Source organism: Crassostrea angulata, chromosome 10, assembly GCF_025612915.1.
Source record: "Crassostrea angulata isolate pt1a10 chromosome 10, ASM2561291v2, whole genome shotgun sequence".
NCBI classification, from domain to species: Eukaryota; Metazoa; Mollusca; class Bivalvia; order Ostreida; family Ostreidae; genus Magallana; species Magallana angulata.
In genome coordinates, this window is record NC_069120.1 from 726,155 (window position 1) to 751,609 (window position 25,455).

General features: G+C 34.8%; 3 protein-coding genes and 1 pseudogene across 5 annotated transcripts in view; 2 read left to right on the forward strand and 2 right to left on the reverse strand.

Annotated features, from left to right (window-relative positions):
* Positions 1-25,455, reverse strand: part of LOC128165675 (SH2 domain-containing protein 4B-like) — a 155,974-nt gene that overhangs the window by 76,783 nt on the left and 53,736 nt on the right. The gene's annotated exons all lie outside the window — the stretch shown is intronic.
* The window catches only part of LOC128165667 (tripartite motif-containing protein 3-like), a 100,440-nt gene that overhangs the window by 54,536 nt on the left and 20,449 nt on the right, over positions 1-25,455 (forward strand). The gene's annotated exons all lie outside the window — the stretch shown is intronic.
* Positions 866-12,149, reverse strand: LOC128165680 (SH2 domain-containing protein 4B-like; annotated as a pseudogene).
* Positions 14,424-17,000, forward strand: LOC128165673 (tripartite motif-containing protein 3-like). Its single transcript, XM_052830443.1, has 2 exons — positions 14,424-14,524; positions 14,878-17,000. Exon 2 carries the CDS (start codon positions 14,916-14,918, stop codon positions 16,587-16,589), a length of 1,674 nt encoding a protein of 557 aa, XP_052686403.1. The 5' UTR covers positions 14,424-14,524; positions 14,878-14,915; the 3' UTR covers positions 16,590-17,000.

Below are 25,455 nucleotides of genomic sequence, written 5' to 3' on the forward strand. Positions count from 1 at the left end.
CCTACTTTGGAGGTACCGGTGGCTTCTGATTGGTCCCGTTCCCTGAGAAGGCTGACACAGCATTCAGGACGTTCATGCCTTGTCGCAGCGAATTCTTGTACTCTATCCTGGCCCTCCTCGCCAACTCCTTCACCTCCTCCTCTGCCTTCTTCGCTTTCTTCTCTGCATTGAAATTTACAATTAATTAATACATACAATTACATACAATGTTGGGTAGAGTGAAGCTAATGAAGGTAGATTTGAGAGGTGTAACTAAAGTGGACAGAATGATTATACATTATATGTAAGCACGGATAATGTCAATCAGAGAATATTGGGGCATGTCACAGCAGGTAGAAAAGATAGGGAGTGGCTAATGCCAGTACTGGGGCCTGTAATGTCAACAAAATACTGGGGTATGACTAATGTCAGTAGAATACTTAGGTGTGTAATGTCAATACAAGGAATACTATGTACAAGGAAGTACCGGTATTTGCCCCATTTCAATTTCGCCCCTTTTGCCCTCGCTGTCAGCGGGTGAATTTAATACTGGGTGAATTGCAGGTGTTCAAATTATCTCTCTTTAAACACAACTTTGTCTGGGCGAATTCAAGATGGGGCAAATCATTTGCAAGTGAAGAAAGGCGAAAATAACACAAGGCAAAAATAATCCTGTATACAGAACTTAGGTGTGACAAATGTCAGAAGAGCACCTTGTTCCTGCCAGCTTAATTCCACTTCCTGTAGGTTCTGCTCCGCTATCTTCTCCATCTCCTCTCTTTTACACATATACTCGGTGAAGATTTCCGAACTACGACGATTCTTGTCCTTGACGAGTCTCTCCAAAGACCGTCTCTGATCCTCAGCAAACCTGTGCTGTAAACGATTGATAAAAAGATATTTCTGAATATAGTATATACAAATAATACCATCAGATAATATGTTGCAATTTTTTAGTGCAGATGTGCTTATGGCCAGCGGTGTCTCAACAGCCTACACCTGTAGTATTAATGATTTATTGATTTGTGCAAGAAAAAGCTGTACTCATTCAGAATGGGTTTTTTTTTCAATTACAGTTAAGATATCCTTATTCAATTAATACATGTAAAGACCATGCTATCATTCCAAAGTCACACTTAAAACCAGAAGGACCTCTTGTTAAAATCATTGCTCATCAAAATCAAACCATGCGTTTTGAAAATTTAAAGAAATACAAGAAATAGATCAAATTTGTTTATGCTTAAGTGAATGCTTTAATTGAATCATAAATACTTCAGAAACTAAAACTTGGTGTTTACTTCATAAATTATAAATACACCTAGGTATCAATAATAAATGACTTGACATTTACAACACATAATATTTGTAAAGCAGGCAATGCAGGTCTACAGCCAAACACACCATGTTATATCACCAGCTTCTTACAAAGCAATCACAAATAACACACAAAACTGAAATCATTATTGAGGAGGTGACCACCAAAAGTGAAGACATTTAATGAACTACAACCAGCTGTAAATGATGGATCCAATGCCTTCTAAGATGATCTGGTGCGCAGCAAAAGCCTTTGTGTTAGCTACATGTAGGGGGAACTAGATCATTCAATGGGTAGAACTAGTTTATTCAATGAACCGAACATATGCTAACACTACACGGGCACCATTAGTTCACTGCATCTACCACTTGTAAATTCTTTCACACACACAAACACACTTGCACACAAAAAATACACAAGTTCACCAAATGATGCATGCATTACGTTAAAAGACAGTCTTAGTCATCTAAGTCTAGGAATAAGAAATTAATAATATAATCAAGTCTTGTTAGACTGAGGACCGTTAGATTCGTGTATACATTGTGTAATAGGTTATGGGAGACAACTCTTTTGGACACATTTAGATGACTAAATCTGGACAGGACAAAGCCAGTAGTATCTTCTAGAATCTCAGTACACATGCACCAAATTGACAGTACCTCCACAGCATCTAAATCTTGACAACTCCGGCACGCTTTCTGCTGCATTACAATAGATAAAGTGTCAATATATCAGTGGAACAGAAGGCGGAGAAGCAGTAAGATGTGGAGATAACATACAAAAATAGTTCTTTATTTGTCAGTGAGTAACATCTTATAGCTTCTGACCAGTGTTATTTAAATAAAAGCTAGTTAATTGAATTTATAACAGTGCAACATTTCTCCTTTTCCCAAATAACAAACAAATCAACTATCTTATCATAAATAAAAAGAATTTAAGATATTACCGAAACGTAAAGTATATTGCTACAGCATAGATAAACAAAATATCTTGTTATACCCTTAAAATATCCTTCAATATAGTTCTTATCAACAAAATGTCTGCCAGTGCAACATCCAAATTGTTAGATCGCTACATCACAGCTACAAGTAATTTAAAATATTTGTCAGATCTGGGCCGTGCAACATGAATGGCTGGATGCTACTAGATGATACTATCTGTAGCGAAGGGTATAACAAAATAGATATTGCCTGGAAGTTGGGTAACATATGATTAGTTGGACCTTCAGTCGGAAATGTTATCCTAAGCCTTTGTCCTTGAGCACCATTTCTGACTTCAGTGCAACAAATCATATATTGCCCTTATACCCAGTCAATAATTGAATTACAAAACTTTTAACTATAATATTATTTACATTAAAACAATGTCAGACAGCCTGCTACTACAGCATTGAAGACTGACAATGTCAGACAGCATACTGCCACAGCATTGTTAGCTGGCTGATAATGTCAGGCAGCACACTGCCACAGCATAGAAGACTTACAATATCAGAAAACCTACTGCCATAGCAAAGACAACTGACAGTTTTGGACAGCATACTGCCACAGCATAGAAGCCTTACAGTATCAGACAGCATACTGCCACAGCATTGTTAGCTGGCTGATAATGTCAGGCAGCACACTGCCACAGCATAGAAGACTTACAATATCAGAAAACCTACTGCCATAGCAAAGACAACTGACAGTTTTGGACAGCATACTGCCACAGCATAGAAGCCTTACAGTATCAGACAGCATACTGCCACAGCATAGAAAACTGACAGTGTCAGACAGCATACTGCCACAGCATAGATGGCTGATAATGTCATGTAGCACATTGCTACAGCAATTAGACGAACATACTGCTTCAACAAAGATAAAATCAGACAAGAGGCTTCTTTGTATGCTTTACAAAATATATAGCTCAGTGAATGTGTATCCTATATTAACCCTAAGTTCAGTGATAAAGTGTATCCTTTATTTACCCAAGCTAATTTATACAGTGAATCCAATATCTAGATTAGTGATACAGTGTGACCTATATTTACCTTGAGCTCAGTGACACAATGTGTCCTGTATTTACCCTGAGCCCAGTGATACAGTGTGTCCTTTATTTAACATTAGCCCAGAGTTACAGTGTGCCCTATATTTACCCTGAGCCCAGTGATACAGTGTGTCCTGTATTTACCCTGATCTCAGTGATACAGTGTGTCCTGTATTTACCTTGAGCCCAGAGATACAGTGTGTCTTATATTTACCTTGAGCCCAGAGACACAATGTGTCCTATATTTACCCTGAGCCCAGTGATACAGTGTGTCCTTTATTTAACATTAGCCCAGAGTTACAGTGTGCCCTATATTTACCCTGAGCCCAGTGATACAGTGTGTCCTGTATTTACCCTGATCTCAGAGACACAGTGTGCCCTATATTTACCTTGAGCCCAGAGACACAATGTGTCCTATATTTACCTTGAGCCCAGAGACACAATGTGTCCTATATTTACCTTGAGCCCAGAGACACAATGTGTCCTATATTTACCTTGAGCCCAGAGACACAGTGTGTCTTATATTTACCTTGAGCCCAGAGACACAATGTGTCCTATATTTACCCTGAGCCCAGTGATACAGTGTGTCCTTTATTTAACATTAGCCCAGAGTTACAGTGTGCCCTATATTTACCCTGAGCCCAGTGATACAGTGTGTCCTATATTTACCCTGATCTCAGTGATACAGTGTGTCCTGTATTTACCCTGATCTCAGTGATACAGTGTGTCCTGTATTTACCCTGATCTCAGTGATACAATGTGTCCTGTATTTACCCTGATCTCAGTGATACAATGTGTCCTGTATTTACCCTGATCTCAGTGATACAATGTGTCCTGTATTTACCCTAAGCCCAGTGATATATATCTAGTGTTTTATATTTACCCTTAGCTGCTCCACACGGATTTTCTCCTCTTCCTCAGCCTTCTGTTTTTCTTCCTCAAGCTTCCGCGCCATCTCCCTGGCTTGCTTTAGCGATGCGTACAGTTCAGCCTCCTCCCTCTGTTTCCTACAAACAGATTGTATACACATTTACAATAGTTAACAGAATAAGTTGACAATGACACAGTACATTAACTATTGCACTACATGACATGTCACCTTTGATTGACATAAGGTTTATTTGAGGTAAACACAAAGTGGATGACATAAAGTGTATACATCATGTTGATTTACAAAGGTTTATACAAGATCTTTTTATGATAGAAAAATTGATTTTTCAAGCTATTTGACATAAGATGTATAATTTATTGACATAAGGTGTGTTTTATTTTGGACATACAATATAAAATTTTTAATATAAGGTGGATATCTGGTATACACTTTTTATTTCATTGAGATCAGGTGCATATTTGATTGACGTCAGAAAATTAGTTGATTGACATGAGATATATAATTGATTGACATGAGATGTATTTTTGATTGACATGAGATGTATATTTGATTGACATGAGATGTATATGATTGAAATCAAATGTATATTTGTTTGTATATTTGATTGACATGATATGTATTTTTGATTGACATTTGATGTATAATTGATTGACATGTGATGTATATTTGATTGACATCAGATGTATATTTGATTGACATGAGTTGTATATTTGATTGACATGAGATGTATATTTGATTGACATGAGATGTATTTTTGATTGACATGAGATGTATATTTGATTGACATGAGATGTATATTTGATTGACATGAGATGTATATTTGATTGATATAACATGAATATTTGATTGACATGAGATGTATATTTGATTGATATGAGATGTATAATTGATTGACATCAGATGTATAATTGATAGACAACCTGAGCTCCTCCTCTTTCTGATGCTGCTCCCCCTCCATGCGTTCTTTCTCCTCTTCTAACTTCCTGGCCAGCTCTGCTTCTTCTTGCCTCCTGTGTAAGGCCAAAACACAACATTTAGAGAGGTGAAAAAATGAATAATGTGAATTATGATACGGAATTTATATTTCAAATAAGTAAAAAATAACTATTTCTTTATAATTTGCAATTACTTTTTTTGAAGTATACAATGTGCGAGACCAAAAAATCATTTACAGGTAAAATACTTTTCCTTCAAATATACATGTATTCACTCTTCTGTAACTATATTTATAAATCATTTTTAACCTAAAACTTATAAAATAATGCAAGTGAACAACATATTACTGATCTCATAGAGCTTAATCTTCCCTTATCTCATTGAAAATCTCACAATATTAAAGATGTCCAAACAGAAATTCTGATCTTAAGGTATCTCACCTGATCCGCTCAACCAATCCCTATGTTTCATAAGTGATCTCACTATATCTCACCTGGAATTCTTAAACTGTTCCTTTTACTCGTCTGATATCACTTTACCTGACAGCATTTCCTCTGACTGTCCTATTATTCCATCTAATATAACTAATTCTCAAAACAGCTCCATATTTGATCTGAAATTACTATATTCTATCTAGCTTGTTTTTCTCAACCTGTCAGTTTATCTCATCAGGGATCTCACTTTATCTTGCCTGATCTCCTCATTCCCACAATCAAACTCTTTAAGTGCCCCCCTTACATGTACTTACCTGAATACCCCCTCTAGAGATGTGTCATTTTATGTTTTCCCATTACCAACACCCTATATCTCCTTCATGATACCTTTTGTGTTCCTTTATCACCAAGAGTCAATATGTCATTACTAATCTCACTATATCTCATCTGATCTCCTCGATCTCGCGCTCGGTCTCCTTGAGTGCCCTCTCCTGGATCTCTAACTTGATCATTTCTTCTATAGATTTGTCAATTTTGGGTTTTCCCATTACCAAGACTCAATATGTCATTACTGATTTTCCTATATCTCACCTGATCTCCTCGATCTCGCGCTCGGCCTCCTTGAGTGCCCTCTCCTGGATCTCTAACTCGATCTTTTACTCTATAGACCTGTCGTTTTTGTGTTCTTTCATCACCCAGACCAACTCCCTGCCATTCTTGCCCAACAGGAAGTCCACGTTCTTTCTCCCTACTCAACAAATCAGACGCATTAATAACAAAGCTATGATGAAATAAATGGGAAAAGTGACAAGAATAAAACATACATGAATCATATCCAGAATCATAGCCACCTCAAACAAATCCAAAAAAAGACGCACAAATACACACAGAACTTGGAAGATAGCTACCATCTGTACATGTTCCTTGAATTTCAGCTCTGACATTTAAATGAACTATTAAGTGACTTGATTGTTTAAATCAATTACGGGGCCTGAAGTTGTCTCCCTTCAAATACCTAACTGAAAGGAAGTTTGTATCTGCAATTGCTCCACATTCCACATCATTCGTATAAAAAAACCGCAGACAAATGAATTAATCTTTAAGTGGTGCTGTATCTAAAAACTAAAATCATTTAGATCATATCAATCTGTGAAAGCATTAAAGATTGTGGCCTGAAGTTGTCTCCCTTCAAATAAAGGAAGTTTGTATCTGCAATTGTTCCACAGTCCACATCATGTTTAAACGGCGCGGAAAAATAAATTAATCTTTAAGCAGTGCTGTGTCTAAAAATTAAAGCCATCATTTGGATCATATAAATCCGAGAGAACATTAAAGATTGTGGTAGCTCAATTTTCATTCAGGTTTAATGGTACCCCTTCACCGTCAATTTTAATGCAACAATCTTGTGAAATATAATCTTAATTATAGCTATACTTGAAAATTTAGAAATAATGACCTTAATGAACCTTTAAAACATTATAAATCCTACAAAAAGGCTATGTCGACTGAAATGAAGTTATTGTAAGCTCCTAACCAAATTATGATATTTTTTGCTTTATCAAATAGGTTGTCTTCCTTTATTACATTTTACTTGATAATCAATTCTTATCAATACAGATATATAATTTCTTGAGTATCATTAGAGAGTTCATTAAGATAGATTGCTATGAGTTCTCCAATCAGCCACTAATTACTTGCACATACACACTTAAAGCATTAATTATCTGTAAGACCATTGATGGTCTAAAATCAGGAAGTACTGACGTTAGTGAAATCAGTTTAATTAAATGAGAGTTACACTGTGACACTCAGACCAAGGTGTTAAAGTCAATACCTTGACCCCGGGGAACCGCCACATTAACCTGTAATTAGGGCAGGAAACCATTAAAACAGACCACCCTCTCTGTTAGGGTGGAAAGAAATACTCGAAGTTTATCATCAACATATCTCACAATTTCTACATTGAAATCTTTAGAATAGTATGACGACAAACTTGGAGCATTGGTTTGTACCGAAACAATAAAACAGTAATAACAGTAATTTACAACAGTAGAACGACCTGGATAACAGTACAACACATAGCATACAACCGATGTGTTACAGCATACCTTTCTCGGGTTTCCTTGGAATCCGGTCATCTTGATTCTTCTTCTCAAACACATTGTACCTCCGGACTTGTTCCTGGGTTAAAAGATAGGAAAACATTTGTCAGATTCAATCAACTCACATTTAAAACCATTAATTAATTCTGCGTTTCTGAAGATTTATAAAAAATAAACAATTAAACTAAATTAATTCAAGCAAAATGGGCATAAAATATTCATTTTTAAATCTATAGTGTTGATATTTTGCAGAAATTGATTTTTCTACATAATTAGGTGCATTTATGAATGCATTTATTCAAATATCTGTATACATTATATTTAGAAATGTACCTGATTTAGCAGAAGGTGCTCTCTGCTAAAACCACTAATTAGTCTAATTTAATGAAATACAGAGCCAAATGTAATACATTTACGGTATATTAATTTCAATTGAACATAAAATGTAATACGTTTATGGTATATTAATTTCAATTGAACATAAAATGTAATACGTTTATGGAATATTGATTTCAATTGAACATAGAATGTTTAAGGGACATCACCAACCTGTTGTTTACAGACAAACTATGGCCTTCTGTATGATATACATGTATAACTGTATGTGGTACAAACAATATTAAGGTTTATTATACTTTTTTGTTAAATACTGAAATCTGATTGCGTTAGCAACACACTTGGCAATGGGTAACACAACAAATTGTTACATGCACATACATTATGCGCGTACGGTTCCCCATAGAATTCACTTCATTTCTTCATGTATATAAAAGCAGTAAAATTTTCTTTAAAATTTAGACATTCAATATAATAAAATAAATAGTGCCTGTTTGGGAAGATTACAGTTGAAATTGACACCCCTCGAAAACCACTGTCAACTGACGCGAAGCAGAGGTTGACAATGGTTTTCTCAGGGTGTCAATTTCAACAGTTACCCTCCCAAACAGACACTATTTATATAATATCAGACACCTCCAATATCTTGATAAACAGTATGGCCTTTTGTATAATATACATGAATAACTCTACATGTATGTGATTTAGACAATATTAATGTACATCACCCACCTCCCAAATCCTGACAAACATTATGGCCTTCTGTATGATGTACATGTATGACTAAATGTGTATAACTGTACGTGGTATACACAATATTAAAGTACATCACCAACCTCCTGAATCTCGACAAACAGTTTGGCCTTCTGTATTATAAACATATATAACTCTATGTGTATATCTGTTTGTGGTACAGATTAAGGTACATCACCCACCTCCTAAAACTTGACAAACATAATGGCCTTCTGTATGATGTACATGTATAACTCTATGTGGTATACACGATATTAAGGTACATCATCCACCTTCCAAATCTTGACAAACATTATGGCCTTCTGAATTATATACATATATAACTGCATGTGTATATCTGTTTGTGGTACAGATTAAGGTACATCACCCACCTCCCGTATCTTGACAAACAGTATGGCCTTCTGTTCGTCCGACAGCTCTGACAGGAGGTCAGGGTCGACGGTCATCGTCTGGAGAATCTGCTGTAACATGGTGGACTCTTGCTGACCTGTAACCAACAGACAAACCAAACATGATTAACAGTTTTTCTTAATGATGAAATTTCGTTAATTTGAAAGCATTACAATGAAATATTAACAGTACTTGTTAGAGTAAATAAAACACTGCACGTCAAGAACAACATTTGCCAATAAAAAACACTTTCAAACTCATAATTAAATTTTATTCAATACTGTTGAATACATCTGGTTTAAAAACTTGTGACACCATTAACACAATTCTTTTAAATGAAGAATTTTATTACTTTGATATCAATACAAGGAAAATTTCACTACATATTTTACATTTTTACCAACTCTACAAATTTAACACTTTTCCACGTTTACAGACTTTCTCTCATATTACCTCTAGATCAAATGGAATCTAGGGTATACATGTTAAAGGCAATAGATCTATTTTTATGTTTTCTCTAATTTAGAAATGCACAAGGAAATAGTATGTTGATAAATACTTTACTAGACTCAAGAATGTTTGAGTGTTCACAAACAACTTCCTCATAATAATCATTGGCCATACTTCAGTTGTAACGCTTTCTACCTCACGGTCCCTCCGTTAGATTAATGTTCATTGAGACTTTCAGAGTCTGAGAGACAACTTTACAAAGGATTTCAATTCTAAAATCACTGATATGTATTTTACGTTTAATGTCTCTGTCCTAACAATTTCAAAATACATGTTTATCTACATACTTTAAATTACCTTACACAGATGTCAGCTATTTGGTTACAATAAAGCTATTTCTCTGTATTAATTAATTCTAAGTTTCTAACTCTTTCTTCCTCTTCCTTAGATTATGGACTTAATTGGCCAACATTTGAATAAAACAAATGAACCGCTGATTTAACGGTTTTATATCTTTTACATGATGTTTGTATGTAATTTCAATTCTCTTGGTACAAGACAGATTCAACTGATTCACAGATGAACATATAATGGTGGTTTAAGATAGAGAGGAGTTTATATATATATAGTGAATTCACTTCCGCTGGAAGTAGGATTGATACGATGACCTGACAATATCTAGGATGACTCCAGTCTGCTGTCATCCCGTTATCTTACCGCTGCCAAAAACAAGCTGATCACATGACTCACGCCAGTCAATCCCTCCCCCTACCGTACACACGGCATCCTGGTACCCCAAACATCTCACTCCTACCCCCCTCCAGTAAGTAATCAACACCAGATACCTGGGAGCAGAGTCAACACACAGTTTTTATCATATCACTACAGAGTTCCAATCACACTGAGAATCTACAAAATGTCTTGTAGAATTCCGCTGAATGGCAGTTTTTAATCTTGAATGCTGAGGATGTATTGATCTGACTGGTTGATAAGAAATCAAAATATACACATCTATATTTTTCTTTCTTCCAATATAAATAAAAAATCTAGACAGGAGTTTTAATGAAAGAGAGAAGCGATGTTTTAGTAAATCTCTGCACAACAAGGAATACAAAAACACAAACACCTTGTGTATATATCCTTTGTTTTAACAACATTGGGACATTAACTGTTTGCTGAATCACTGCTTCCCAGATGTTCCCTATTCCTTCTCCCTAGACCTAATGTGTGTAATAACGTCTGTGTTGTAAGGTGGAAAATGACATTCAATGAACTGGTATCATTGTCTTGTTTATCAGTAAGTAGAATACTCCTTCCTCTGTATATTGTTACATCACAGTACATCATATCATACAGCACTGGTATCAGCGACTAACTACCCACCACAAAATCATGAAAGTTAACTTAGGAACAGATGCATTATTTGACTACAACAAGTTTTGTAAAGACAGCCCCCCCCCCCCCCCCCCGCAAAAAAAAATCATTGCTCAGTGCAAATGTAAATCAATAACACACATGATTTTGTACAGTGTAGTTTTCTCTTCCATGAAATTCAATACAGTATAGCTGACATAGATATGTCAACAATTGGTAAGTTTTATCAACATGACCTCAATTTTAAATTGTTTAATGGGGACAAGAATATTTGCATGTTTGAATAAATTAAAGCAACTCAAACAATGTAAATGATCAGTGAAACTATTTATTATATAGGTCAATCAGTTACAGCCCTTAAGGTCAAATTCAAAACAAGTTTGTCCATTAGCTTGTAATGACAATCTTCAAGTCATCCCATTCTGACAATGTCATCAAAATGAAAGTAATTACACTCTCTGATTTCTCTCTTAATGCAGACAAGTGAAAGGTATAGTTTAAAATGTCCAATATCATTCCATTGCTTACCAAAGCATTAGCTGAGAGAGAGAGAGAGAGATAGAGAGAGAGAGAGAGAGAGAGAGAGAGAGAGAGAGAGAGGTTTTCACAACGAGATAATCGTACTCCAGTCAATTTAACATGCGTGTATTCGCATCACAGACATTAAGTAAATAGCAAAAACAACCAACAACTGAGAATTGCTAACCAACAGGCCGCAACAACCGAATATTTCGTCTCTTCTCTTATAACAGCTGTGTAACAAGGGGCAACACATTTTAATGCTCTACTTACGATTCGACCAACGCAATCAATGCCGTGCTGAAATGATATGGCGGAAACTAATGCATCATTCTTCCATAGTTAATATCTTCTACACTAAATATAAGTCCATAGCATCATGCTGTTTTGTGAAGTACAGCACCTTCGCTTTCTACTTCCACTTTACCAAAACTTCCTGTTGGTGGCGCTGCTAACCCGGAAAAAATATTTCACGATGTTATGGCGGGAAAAATGAATTTTCTCAAGGGAGATAATCATAAGTCATCATAATTCAATTTTAGCAATGGAAGAGAAAAACATTAAATTATCATTTTATTTTCTTATTGATCACCGTAATACCAATATTCAAATTATCCTACCAGAAAGTATAGACCTATTATATTATTTTTTATGAATCTGATTTTAATTTAATTCCTTTGAGCTGCATTAAATATTATATTTTCTTTTTCAAGAACAAACACATTTTTATGTGACTGAAGGAAATTGAACAAAATAATTTTAAAAGTTCAGACTGCAAACTATACATATTAACCAAAAAAGACAAAGCATTAAAGTTTCTAATGAATTCTCAAATGTTGTAAAAGCATCTTAAAACATAGGAGAGAGTAGACGGAATAAAAAAAATGAGAAACAGAGGAAATCCAAGATTCTCGGTAAAACATGATATTAACATCTATCCAGTATTTCCTCCCTTACTTTTTTCTTTATTTATAGAAATTTGAGTTACTACATGTAAAGCCACTGACAAATTAAGCCGTATCATCATTAATCTAATTTGTCTGCATATGACTGTACACAATATATAAATAGTGCCTGTTTGGGAGGGTAACAGTTGAAATTGACACCCCTCGAAAACCATTGTCAACCGACGCGAAGGGGAGGTTGACAATGGTTTTCGAGGGGTGTCAATTTCAACTGTTATCCTCCCAAACAGGCACTATTTATTTTGTTATACTGAATGTCTTTTTTAAAATTTTTAAGAAAATTTTACTGCTTTTATATAGAAATAACGTGAATTCTACAGCGAACCGTACGCGCATAATTTGTCGCGCATGTAACATTTTTTAATGTTACCCGTTGCCAAGTGCGTTGCTAACGCTGAGGGTAATAGTAAATATTATTAACTGCGTCTTAACCAATCAGATTTCAGTATTTAACATGAAAGTATAACAATATGTTTTAACCCACAGCCTACAAATGCATCATCAAGCAGTGATTGGCCTATGAAATGACACATTTAATAAAAGTAATGATTACATTGTTAAATTGGGGTTTATTCTATAACTATGAAGTGAACTATGCTTTGATTAATCTGTGATTGATTTAAACTTCCTTTACAATGCATGGGTGGAGCACGTGGCTCAGTGGTCAGAGGTGTTAGACCAGTAAACAAAAGGTCACATATTCAAATCCCTCTGTGGTCTCATGATGTTATGTGTTGTGCAAATTATAGTCAAGGAATACTTTCTCTACATTTTCTAAGTCCACCCAGCTGAAATTGAGTACCAATTTGCAATGGACTGGTGACCCATTCAGGGGGAGTCAATGACTCACATCCCCTTAGCACCACGGAAGCTGGGGATAAGCACCGGCTTAATGCGCCTTCATGCCATGGAGAATGATTTGACTTAACAACAGCAGCGCACGGACTCAGGTCAGACTTAGGGGAAAGGAGAAACTATATATGGCAAAGTCTCAAGACAGGGACTTTACACAGAGGTTGACTATGGCCTGTGACCATCATACTTTGTTCAAAGTCACTGCACATCCTTTACCCCAAAACACTCTGTGGGTGAAGTATGACCCAGATTGGGCCAAGAGAAAAGAAACTATATGCTCTGTACTAGTACGTGATATCGGACATCCAGATGGATGGAATGATGGATAGAAGGAATAATAGACTCATGACTATAAGGTACCTGTATATCAAGACCCTAATAATGGATAACAGAGAGAGAGAGAGAGAGAGAGAGAGAGAGAGAACTATATCTAGTAAAGTCCTGTCTTTGGTGGTTGATATGAAGGTCAGAACAACTCTCCCCAAAACATGTCGCCACAGAGACACCAATTAAGAGACAACCTGCCCCCAATTCAGGACAACACCCACCGGTCAAGACAAACTTGACTCCAACATAAAGACCACTTGTCCCCTATGATATTCTTTTTAATTCTTTATGAATGTACTTTTGGCTTCCCCGAGAATAGAGTGCAAGGTTGTTTCAGCCTCATGTACTCAAGCCCACGCATCATTATTTTTTATTTTGTTACACTTCACAATAAATAATGGTATTGAAGCAAACACACCCTTCATGCCCCCCCCCCCAACCAATTAAATCCGGGAAGTACCCAATTTTTCATGCCAAAACACCAATTTTGTGGAACTAAATCATTTCATACCTCAACTATGACATCAATCAGGTATATGGACTTTACTTTTGATATAAATAAATTGTTTATGGTTTTAATTATCTTTCAGCCTTCTACACATGTTAACGTTCTAAATTCAATTTTCTGAACTTGTTGGCAGAAATTTTTTTTGATATATCACAAATAATCATGTGGCTGACATACTCAGAGACTTCTACAATGTTTCAATAACAGTTTCCACATGATCCCCAACACAGGACAGACAGAGGGGGGAATAAAAGAAATAGGTCATCTATTTAGTCTGTCCCTGACATTTAAATCTATCACGTGACTTTAGGCAGGTAACCAGACCAGGAAGAGTAAATACCTGGAGCCGCCATGATAGAAGTTTAAGGTAAATCAGTTTGTACCTATCGGAATAACAGATATATTCTACTTTGAATGGATAAAAAATAGTGAAAATATCTTTTTATTCATCAGACCAAGAAAGTGTTTTGATATTTATATTATAATTATGATATCAATTTTAACAATTACACTGTAAAAAACATGCAAGGACAGGAAAAGGTCAAAGTACAGTATATATACATGTATACTAAAGATAAATATGAATGATACACACAGGCGGTTTACTTTATAACAGAATAGGTATGTACATGTAGTCATATTAACAAAAATTTAATTTTTTATAGGCACTAAAGCATTGGGGGTTTTAAGAGATAAATAATCATAGATATTTGATTTCAGGATCTAGTACTCCAGTAATTTACATCGTGTGCCTGACCATGTACCCTAGGACTTGGGCCCAGGATGTGTTACGGTGTCGTCTCTGTGAGACCCCGGGGCCCCCTTTGTATTGTGACATTTGTCACATACATCTGTGTAAAGCCTGTGTTGGGGAACATCTCTTGGATGATTCCAAAGAACACAAAGTGGTGCCATTTAAAAAGAGGGGATCTACTCCAAATTACCCTAAGTGTCCTAAACATTCCACAAAACAATGTGAACTTCACTGTGAACAATGTGACATTCCTATTTGCACACTCTGTATTTCTGGAGAACATTTAGGACATACACCAGTTGACATTGTTAAACATATTGAAAGCAAAAAAGAACTTTTACAGAGAGAAATGCAAGAGTTAGAGAAATCCATTTCTCCTAAATATCAACAGATTGCCTCCAATATCCCAGTCCAGAAAGCTGCTCTAAATAAAAACAGACAGAAATTGACATCAGCAATAGACAAACATGGAGAAGCCTTGCACAGAGAAATAGACACCAGGATCCACCAACTGAAATCTGATCTCAATGAAATGGACACCAAACACCTGGCCATCCTCAACAAACATGAAGGTGAAATCACACGCACCATTGATGAAATCACACAGAGCATTGCTGATCTGAAGAAGTTAGTGGACTCCAATGATGTCAGTCTTGTCTCTGCCTACAAATCAAGGAATGCTGAATTCAGAAGATTGCCTCCTAAACTCACCGTGTCCTTACCAAGTTTTACCCCTCAGAAGATCAACAAAGAACAGCTCTATCAACAGTTTGGTTCTCTGTCAGCGTCATCTATTAAAACAGAAGAACAAGTCTACACCATGGATTCCCCCGGTGCTGAGTCCTCTCCCCTGGACAGACCGCTCATTGATGTACCCCGGATCATCACACAGATAAACACCGAGTATGGAGACTCTAATGGATTATTCAGTGTGTCCTGTCTGAGGGATGAAGAACTATGGACGCGTGGTGAGGACAACAAGATGAGACTGTACAACCTAAAGGGAGAACTAGTGAAGTCAGTCAAAACCAAGTCAGGGAACGCTCCATGGGACATAGCAGTGACAAGGAGTGGGGATCTAGTTTATACTGATTACTGGGATAGAACTGTGAACATAGTGAAGAATAAAAAGATACAGACAGTGATCAGACTACAGGGGTGGGTACCTCACTGTGTCTGTAGTACCTCCTCTGGTGACCTCCTGGTTGTCATGGTCCGTTATGATGAACAAACAAAAGTTGTGTGTTACTCTGGCTCCACAGAGAAACAAAGTATTCAGTACGACGACAAAGGACAACCTCTCTATTCATCTGGTAGACACAATAAATACATCAGTGAGAACAGGAACCTAGATATCTGTGTGTCAGACTGGAGAGCCCATGCAGTAGTGGTGGTCAATCAGGCCGGGAAACTCCGGTTTACCTACACTGGTCCTCCCTCTACTACCAAGGAATCATTTGATCCATACGGCATCACAACAGACAGCCAGGGTCGGATCCTGACAGCAGACCGTGACAACCACCGTATCCACATCCTGGATCAGGACGGACAGTTCCTCCGCTACATTGACAACTGTCATTTACAGAAACCATGGGGTTTATGTGTGGACACCAGAGACAACCTCTTTGTGGCTGAGTTGATCACAGGTAAAGTGAAAAAAATCCAGTATTACATGTAAACAAACTGTGTGTATTACCAACAAATATGTAAGCTGTGGGAATGTTTCATTGATATGAACTATATATAAATACAGTATATGTATTATATACAAACAAACCATGTGTATATATTATATGTAAACAAAGTGTGTGTATAAATAACAGAAAATGTACACGTAAACAACATGGCTGTTTATATTACAGGTGAACAATCTCTATAATCATGATACTTTATACATGTACTTCATTGTATACTGATGCATGTAAGCATTAATGAATATACTACTGTATATAGTAAACAGACTGATAAAGATATTACATACAAATTAATTATGATTGTGAATAATGCTGATTTTTTTTATTTTTAAAATAATAACTCAATGTATATCTATATTTCTTACTATGCAAACTTTGTTTTAATAAATTATTGAATCACCTGTTACTGCCGTTTCTTTGATTGAGTAATGATGAATTTAATTACCTGATTACTTACTTGTATTTCGTCTGCAAACAGTCCTTCCAATTACATGTATAATGTTGTAGACACTTAGACTGTCACAGCTGTACCTGCATATGAAATATATTAATTAAAAAGCATATAATGCCTCTATGGCACTTCAGAAGTAAGATTTAGGAAGACAATAGATGTATCTCACAACAAACAACAGGCCCAAGGACCCTAAAGTACACCTGAGTATGAGATAAAATCCAGGAGAGGATTCACAGAATGGCAGCTTAATTATAATTATTAAAACAAAATAGACTATAGTATTTTGCTTAGAAACAAGATTACACGATTCATGGGATTTCAAATGATTAAGAGGATAATGGATTTGGTATTCTGAAATTTTCAAATATTTGATTTTATTCATTGGCTGGAGAAGGGAGAATTATGACCAATATGAGTAATTTGACTTATTTTGTCATGAGGCAGGTTAATGTTCTTTTATTTGCAGCATGTAAATCATAAATTATCTAAATATATATATATATATATATATATATATATATATATATATATATATATATATATATATATATATATATATATATATATATATATATATATATATATATGTATTTAAAAAAGAAAGAAACAGAACCACTCAACCAAAGGTTAAAAATATTACTATTTAGGTCAAATATCTTTATCTCATCTAAACCACCTGCTCAGTTTTTGTTGTTGTCCCCCCCCCTCCCCCCACACGAATCTTTAATCGAAGGGTCATGCATTTTACACTTCTGGTTGATCCTCATACTGCACTTAGATGACCAGTCACCCCCCCCCCCCCCACCACAAAAAAAATATTTTCATCCCGCACAACACCAGCGACATTGACTCAGTAAAGTCATCAACAAAACCAAGAACTTAGTTTTCTGCAAGATGCTAGGTAGTATGATATAAAATTTCAATGATTTGCCATATGTTTACTATATTACAAAAAGAGTCCCACCATAACACCAGAACCACTGATTGAGAGGGCTAAAATTTTCACAATTTTGGTACAGACTTCCTTCTCCATCTGTATTACGTACATAATTTGACTGCTAATACTTCAGTAGTAGAGAGGAAATTCCTCAAAGAATCCATATTTAGTATATGGACGCTAAAAACCAAACTTAACACAACCCCGGACCCAGCGGCCAAAAATTTACAATTTTCTTGTTGGCATCAATGCATATCATAACCATGTACACTGCTTAATGTTCGACAACATAGGGAATTTTTCAAAATTGAATTTATTTTGACAGTTTTTACCCAAATTATATGACACATTAACACATTAAATATAGTCAGGATAGGTAATCCTAGCTAGCAGGCTAAAAAACCCTGAAAATGCTTAAAATTAATGAGTACTAATGCACGAAGGACGACTGCACGACGATGAACGAAAACGCATCGCAATACATGTAGGTCACCCAAGTCACTCAGGTGACCTAATAAGGGAGGTTACTTATAATGCTTTTTACAATGATAATTATTCTGATTTTGTACAAGTACGAACCTCCACATGGTCACGTTGGTTAGAATTATAACATCTCTCTGCCCCTCACAGGAAACCATCCAGATGCAGCATATCCAAAGTTCTCACCCCTACAATATTCACTCTTGTTTTAATACATTGTTAGGGTTTAATACATTTTTGTACATGTATGATAACTAACCTGTTTGTGTTGTATTTGTATATAGTTTGTCTCCTTATTATACTGTAAAATTCATTTATTTTACAATTTCTACAGATTAAAATTAAGTAAACTATTAATAACAATTAAAGCATTTCCATTGCATTGATGGATGCTTAAATGGTGAGGTACATTCTTGAGAATATTATTGATCAAATTTGTTTAAACAGTTATAAATCTATATAAATGAATACACACAGTTGTCCATGTTCCTGATACCTACACAAAGGTTTACCTGATCTGTTTTGTTTGAAACTTGGTAGGTTGGCACTTGTCTCTGTATTTAACAGGACCTGTTTAACGTATCTGTAGATTCATGTAGAAATGATATCCTTTAGAGGAAGAAAGAGTTTTAGAGTAACAAAATTTATTCAGTCATGTTAAATTGTCCCTGTATTCAATGTATCTGTAAATTTCTTGTAGAAATGACATCCTTTCGAAGAATAAAGAGTTTCAGACTTACAAAATTTATTCAGTCATGTTAAAATGTTATAATTGTCATTGAATTTTTTATTCATAATAAACATGGTGATTAGTTTTCACATCCCTGTCACACATTATAAACAAATAGCCCATTGAAATATTCGGAGCATATAAATATTTTTTGTTTAAATTTTTGCATTATTTAATTGTTTTGTATCTTACCAATATTATTAGTTTTTCATTTCACTCCTGCATGTTTTCTGAAAAAAATGTGATATATTAACGTGTTATATTTTAAAGAAATTTATTTTAAAACCACTGAATTCTTTGAGAAAAAATAAATTGTTACAAAACTTAGACATGCCTAGACATCAATACTCTACAGTGAAACTGCATTTAGTTTGTGTACTGTATTCAGTAAGAATATATTTGGCATTGATAGCCTATTTACGACAGAAATGGGTTTCAAGGCAATAAATCTTCACATCAATAATATCGTCTGTTTTACTTTTACAAAAGTTGTATCTCGATCCCGATCGTTTTTCTGTGACGCTAAATTGGTACAAGAGACACAGCATATTAATGGCATTCATTAAAAGATTTCAATGATAAAGATTAAAATGCTCGTAATTCAAATAATAATAGATAAAAATCTCAGTATTATGATGCACATAAGTTCTTGCAAAATGTGATGGCACTTGTTCAAGGTCTTCCACACAGTTGTTTATTTTATTAAAGTTTATTTTATAAATGTTTATTTTATAAATGTTTTTCTGATTCCTGGTGGTTATTTAAAACGAACATTATATAATTATATTGGTGATTAATTTTTATTAGGAACTGAAACATATCTTTTTATCAAATAAACCTTTATCATGTAAAATAAATAAAAACAAGAAATCAGCTTGACGCAAGCGTCAAATGGGCCGCAAAAATATAATTGTTGTATGAATCATTGGTTGTTTACATAAAAACACACCACAAAGAAGAAAATAAAAGTTGGTTGTACTAATTTTTATGGTAAATTTAAATATTAATTTCAGCAACTTGTTTTGAAGTTTAACATTTTACTATTATCATAAAGAATCGAGTTTGTTATTGTAAGCATTTCTAACGGTAATTTTTTGATCATTGTCATAGTATGAAGTAATGGAAAACACATTGATTTGTATAATACAAAGTTCAACTCATCATTTTTCTCTAGGAGATTATGTATTTCAAACCATTTTTTTTGTTGCATTGTATTGAATGAAAACTTAATGCATTAGTTTGCATGATTGCAAGGAACCACATGATAAAATAGAAATTAATTAGTTCAAATTTTCCAGTCAATTCAAATTTTCATTTCTGTCATATTTTTGCGTAAATAATTGATATGGATGTCATTTCATGATATTTTCTACCACAGTTTACATGGAAATATAAAAAATACACACACAAAGTCATTTTATTTGACACGGAACATAGAAATTCAAATATATCATTTATATAAAATTTAATGACATTCAGGTCTTCAGTATTTCAGGTCTTTAGTATGTCCCGCATACCGTAATTTTCCGAATAGACTATAGTCTCGATAAAAACGCGCCAAACACGACAATCTACTAAGTATGACCTATTTTTCATTTACGAGTAAAACAAAAAATATGTGATATTTTTTAAAAGGCATAAAACATATTTCAACATGCAAATTTACTTTTAATTCATAAAAATATCCATAATATTAATTCTATTAAAAAAAAACTATCCCGCAGAAACGCAGTAACAATATTTAAATGTGTATCAAATAACGGACCGCCTTCCGGCGGCCCGTAATGAAACGTCAAAAAAAAATCAACGCAGGCCGACTTTAATTTTTTTTGCGTAAAAACTACAACACCAAAAGTGCAAAATTTAACATTGTGCAATATACACCAACCCTAGTGTACCTGCAAATATCCTGGAAAATCTACCATCTGTTTTTATTTAGGGGTCCTCTTAAAATATGGGCACATTTACGATTGGGATATACGTTTATAGGAAGTTGCAATTTTTTGCACTTCAAATCAAAAAATGCTACAATACATAGACGTCGAAAGCAAATTGAAAGTGAGGGGGGGGGGGGGGGTTAGCCTTATCCGAAATCTTGACAAGACAAAAAAGCATAAAAAGAACAAAAACAAAAAAAACACCGTCTCCTCCTATCCCCACGATTCTAATTCGGGGGTAAGGTTTAAATGATCGATTTATTCATTCTGTTTGATTATGTCTACAACATCAATTCCACCATCTGGTAATTAAATTGAGTCATCTCAAGATATCAAAAATTAATGCACGAAATTTGCAATTTATTTTGAGTGTATTGCAAACGTAGATTGGTACAATGAATTCATTCATTAGAAAATTAGAAAAATTAACCACAAGGAGAGAATATTTTTGTTTTCAAAATTTCTAAAGCTTACATTTTCTACTTTTTATTTTATGTCAATTCATCTAGAAAGCTTCATTTTATCATTACATCATAAAATCACGACGACAACACCCCTTCAACCCCCCCCCCCCCCATCAAATGACGCCACGGAAAAATAAAAAAATTCAGAACGAAAATTTTTTATGTATGTGTGTAAATATATAAAAAATATCAAAATAATTTCTGAAAAGGTGCAAATACATCGACTTTTACAGGAATCATCAAAAGCAACTATAAAGTTGGCCATCTTAAACCTTTTTCATTGCTGGATCCTCTGATTATTTCCTCCTATATATCCTAAATAAATCTATTTTTAACCCCAAAAAACACTTTCTTGTCGATCTGGTTTTTTAAAACAATTTTTCTGTGTATTATAAATGAAATAAAAAGGTTTCGTTGTTTGTTGTTAAAGGTCCATTCAGATACATTTGTTTGTCATGGATAAATTAATGTATTGTAGTTGATGAACACAATTTTCTCTCCTCCTGTGGAACACAAATCTAAAAATAAGATATATTTCAGACAGCCAGGAACACGTCGTATTTAATTACAATAAAACACAAGCTGTCTTAAGATTATAATTAGAGTCTGTTATACATTGTAACATTTTTAATTTTTTAAATAAACAATAACCCTCTTATCATTAATGATTTGAAGAAAAAATCGTCCCAAGTTATTCAAAATGATATATTCGAAGAACATTTTACGGATATTCTTAGCGTGACATTGGCCTGTGTCCTGGATAAAGCATACTGTGTGTCCCATATGAAAAATATGGTGGCATATTGCTGACCCCTACATGCAAGATAAATTAAATCATGTCGACATAATTATCTTGCATGTTGACAAAATTTATATTGCATGTAGAGGCAGAACTAACCAAAGAAAAGGGATCGACAACAATCTAGGCTCGAAGAAAACTCATTTCACTGTCTACTTTTACAGACAGTTAAATAATACAGAGTTTTTTCATGTGTTAACTGTTAAAGACCTCATGTCATTATGAATATCAACGTCTAGTGAGTATTGTTTACAAGATCTTCATCCACATGTCAATGAATTTAGACACAAAGGGGAATAACCTAGGAATGTGAGGACAATGAATTTAGACACAAAGGGGAATAACCTAGGAATGTGAGGACAATGAATTTAGACACAAAGGGGAATAACCTAGGAATGTGAGGACAATGAATTTAGACACAGAGGGGAATAACCTAGGAATGTGATGACATTGAACATGACCCGTTCATAAAGCAACCCTTCTCAAAACACGTGCATTTTTCTGTAGTTTGTTTGACAAAGACGGTACTAAAAGTCAAGGATACACGATTATTTAATTGACTTTTACCACTTACGTAATTTAATGCACTTCCATTACACATCCTATGCCTAGATAAATCAATCAGTCTACCAAAATTATCGTCGGATGCTCAACATGATGATGTAGGATTAACGGCCAAATTTCATCTCATATCTTGTAAAATGTGAACAAATTTAGGGTAAAATAACTGCCTACTGTTCTAGAGACCTTGGCCAAAGCTGACAATGGATACCCCTGAGTGTACCCTTCCTGTACTCAGCGTTCGATAGCTCTCCTGGCCAAAATTTGTAAAGGCATAAATACAGTTTGGAAATATAACATCATCCCTGGTTACCCCTACAGCCAAAATCCGAGGTCGGAAAACGATAGCTTTACGAGTCGCTGTAAATGTTTTTGTCTGAAGCTTACCTCTGAGATGACTTATAGATAAGAGGATACAGTTATCATAGTTGACTAGTGTCATTTGCCATACCAGTAATGCTTACTTTGTGTAGTTTACTTTATATTTAAGAAATTAAAAACATTCTTTGAGTATTATGAGATGATCATTATGATGTAGCGTTACAATTGGGCGTTATACCAAGAATTACAATACTAATGGTTCGAAATTTATACTCTGTATTAAAACAAAAACCCTGCATGAAATATACAATGAGAGTATGCCTTATAATATGCATAACATGATAATGATATAAACAATTTATACACAACAATTATACGATGTTCATAATTTTATGAGTTATCGGTCTTACATAAACAATTACTCCATCCATGTAATTTCTACACGTTCATATGCAACATTACTAAGTCATTTATTTATACATTTAGAGATCGATATATCATATATATCCATTTCCATATAAACAATCTATAGATATATTTAGGTAACAAAAAATTGTAATTTGTGATTGGGATCAGGTTCCACTTCAAATAATTATGACAAATGCTGTTAATCAAGTCAGGATCCTGTTAAACATTAATATGTGCGTATAGAACACTATATTTGATAAATCCCAACAGATAATAATTTTTACGGAATCGAATGTAACCTTGTGGACTCAACTATGTTGGTGAAACAAAAGGTTCACTGAGCAAACGAATATCAGGTCACAGATTACAAATCAATAGCGGTGGTCAGCAGCTTTTATACAAACACTTTAATTCCCCTGATCATTCTTTTTTCTCTATGAAAGTTGAAATTCTAGAAAAAAGTTACCATCATACCAATAACCCATCGCTGAGTACGCAATTCCGTAGACAACAAAAAGAACTTTGGATCAGAAAACTAGGTACGGCCTTTCCGTATGGATGCAACGATATTGTGAATTTCAACTCCACAGTGTACCAATGTTAATGTAATGGGACTTTTTAACAACACCAAGAGACGTAGGCGAAGTCATGGACATCAATCCACAGTGTACCAATGTTAATGTAATAGGACTTTTTAACAACACCAAGAGACGTAGGCGTAGTCATGGACATCGGTCTTATAACAAACCAATTATACACGATGTGTCTTTTTGATTCATTAATACCCTATGTAAAAAAAGAATTGGGTCTCTATTTCATTCGCACCAAACTTTACTCTGTCCCTTTGAAAGAGTTAAACAATCTTCTTCAAAACGTCAAGGAAAGGCACCGGCCGCTTTTTGGCTTTTTTACTTTTCCGGAATACAGACTCGAATCCATGATTATGGATATTGCTTATCATCGGCTTTTTAAATCTACAAAAAAACAGAAAATACTGCTCATGCACTACGTTATTTTTTCAAACTGCAGTATGCCAACAAGGGAATCGATGCCGTTAATACTAACACTATTCTTAATCACAAAAAAAGTTCAGTCCTGCATTCCACCATATTTCAAGTTAAAGTCAACCCCTTGTATTTCAAATTATACTTCAACCCTTCAATTATAAACAAACTCTACAAGACCTTAATATTGAACATCTGAAAGATAATCCTCCAGCGAGCTCATGTTCTTCCTCACCCTACAACTATAGTCCTGCCGAACACGTCATTACTGGTGATGTTAATCTAGTTAACAACGAAGACCTAAATCACTTATCATGAATTTTGAAAAAAGTCAATTTTCAGTCACTAATACCAACGCAACGCAAACACAATCTTGTGTTTGGTGTTCTAAATTGTCGGTCGATTAAGAACAAGGCTCTCTCGATTAGTGACTACGTCGTTTCAAACAAAGTGGATATTTTTGCAATGACTGAAACCTGGTTAGGTTCGACTTTTGACGATGTCATAAAACAAGAGCTTATACCAACAAGCTATGACTTCCTTCATCTCAACAGAGAAAATCGACGGGGAGGTGGTATTGCTTTATTGTTTAGAAAAGAAATTGACATAAAATACCTTCCTAATAAGGATCTGGAGATCGATCAATTTGAGTACATGGACTTTTCATTATGTCTGGATAAAACATGCATCAGATTGAGTGTCATCTATAGGCCCCCTCCATCAAAATCAAATGATTTACGAACCAGCATATTTTT

Coding starts and splice junctions, on each gene's coding strand:
- LOC128165673 (XM_052830443.1), top strand. CDS start 14,916: ATGTACCCTAGGACTTGGGCCCAGGATGTGTTACGGTGTCGTCTCTGT.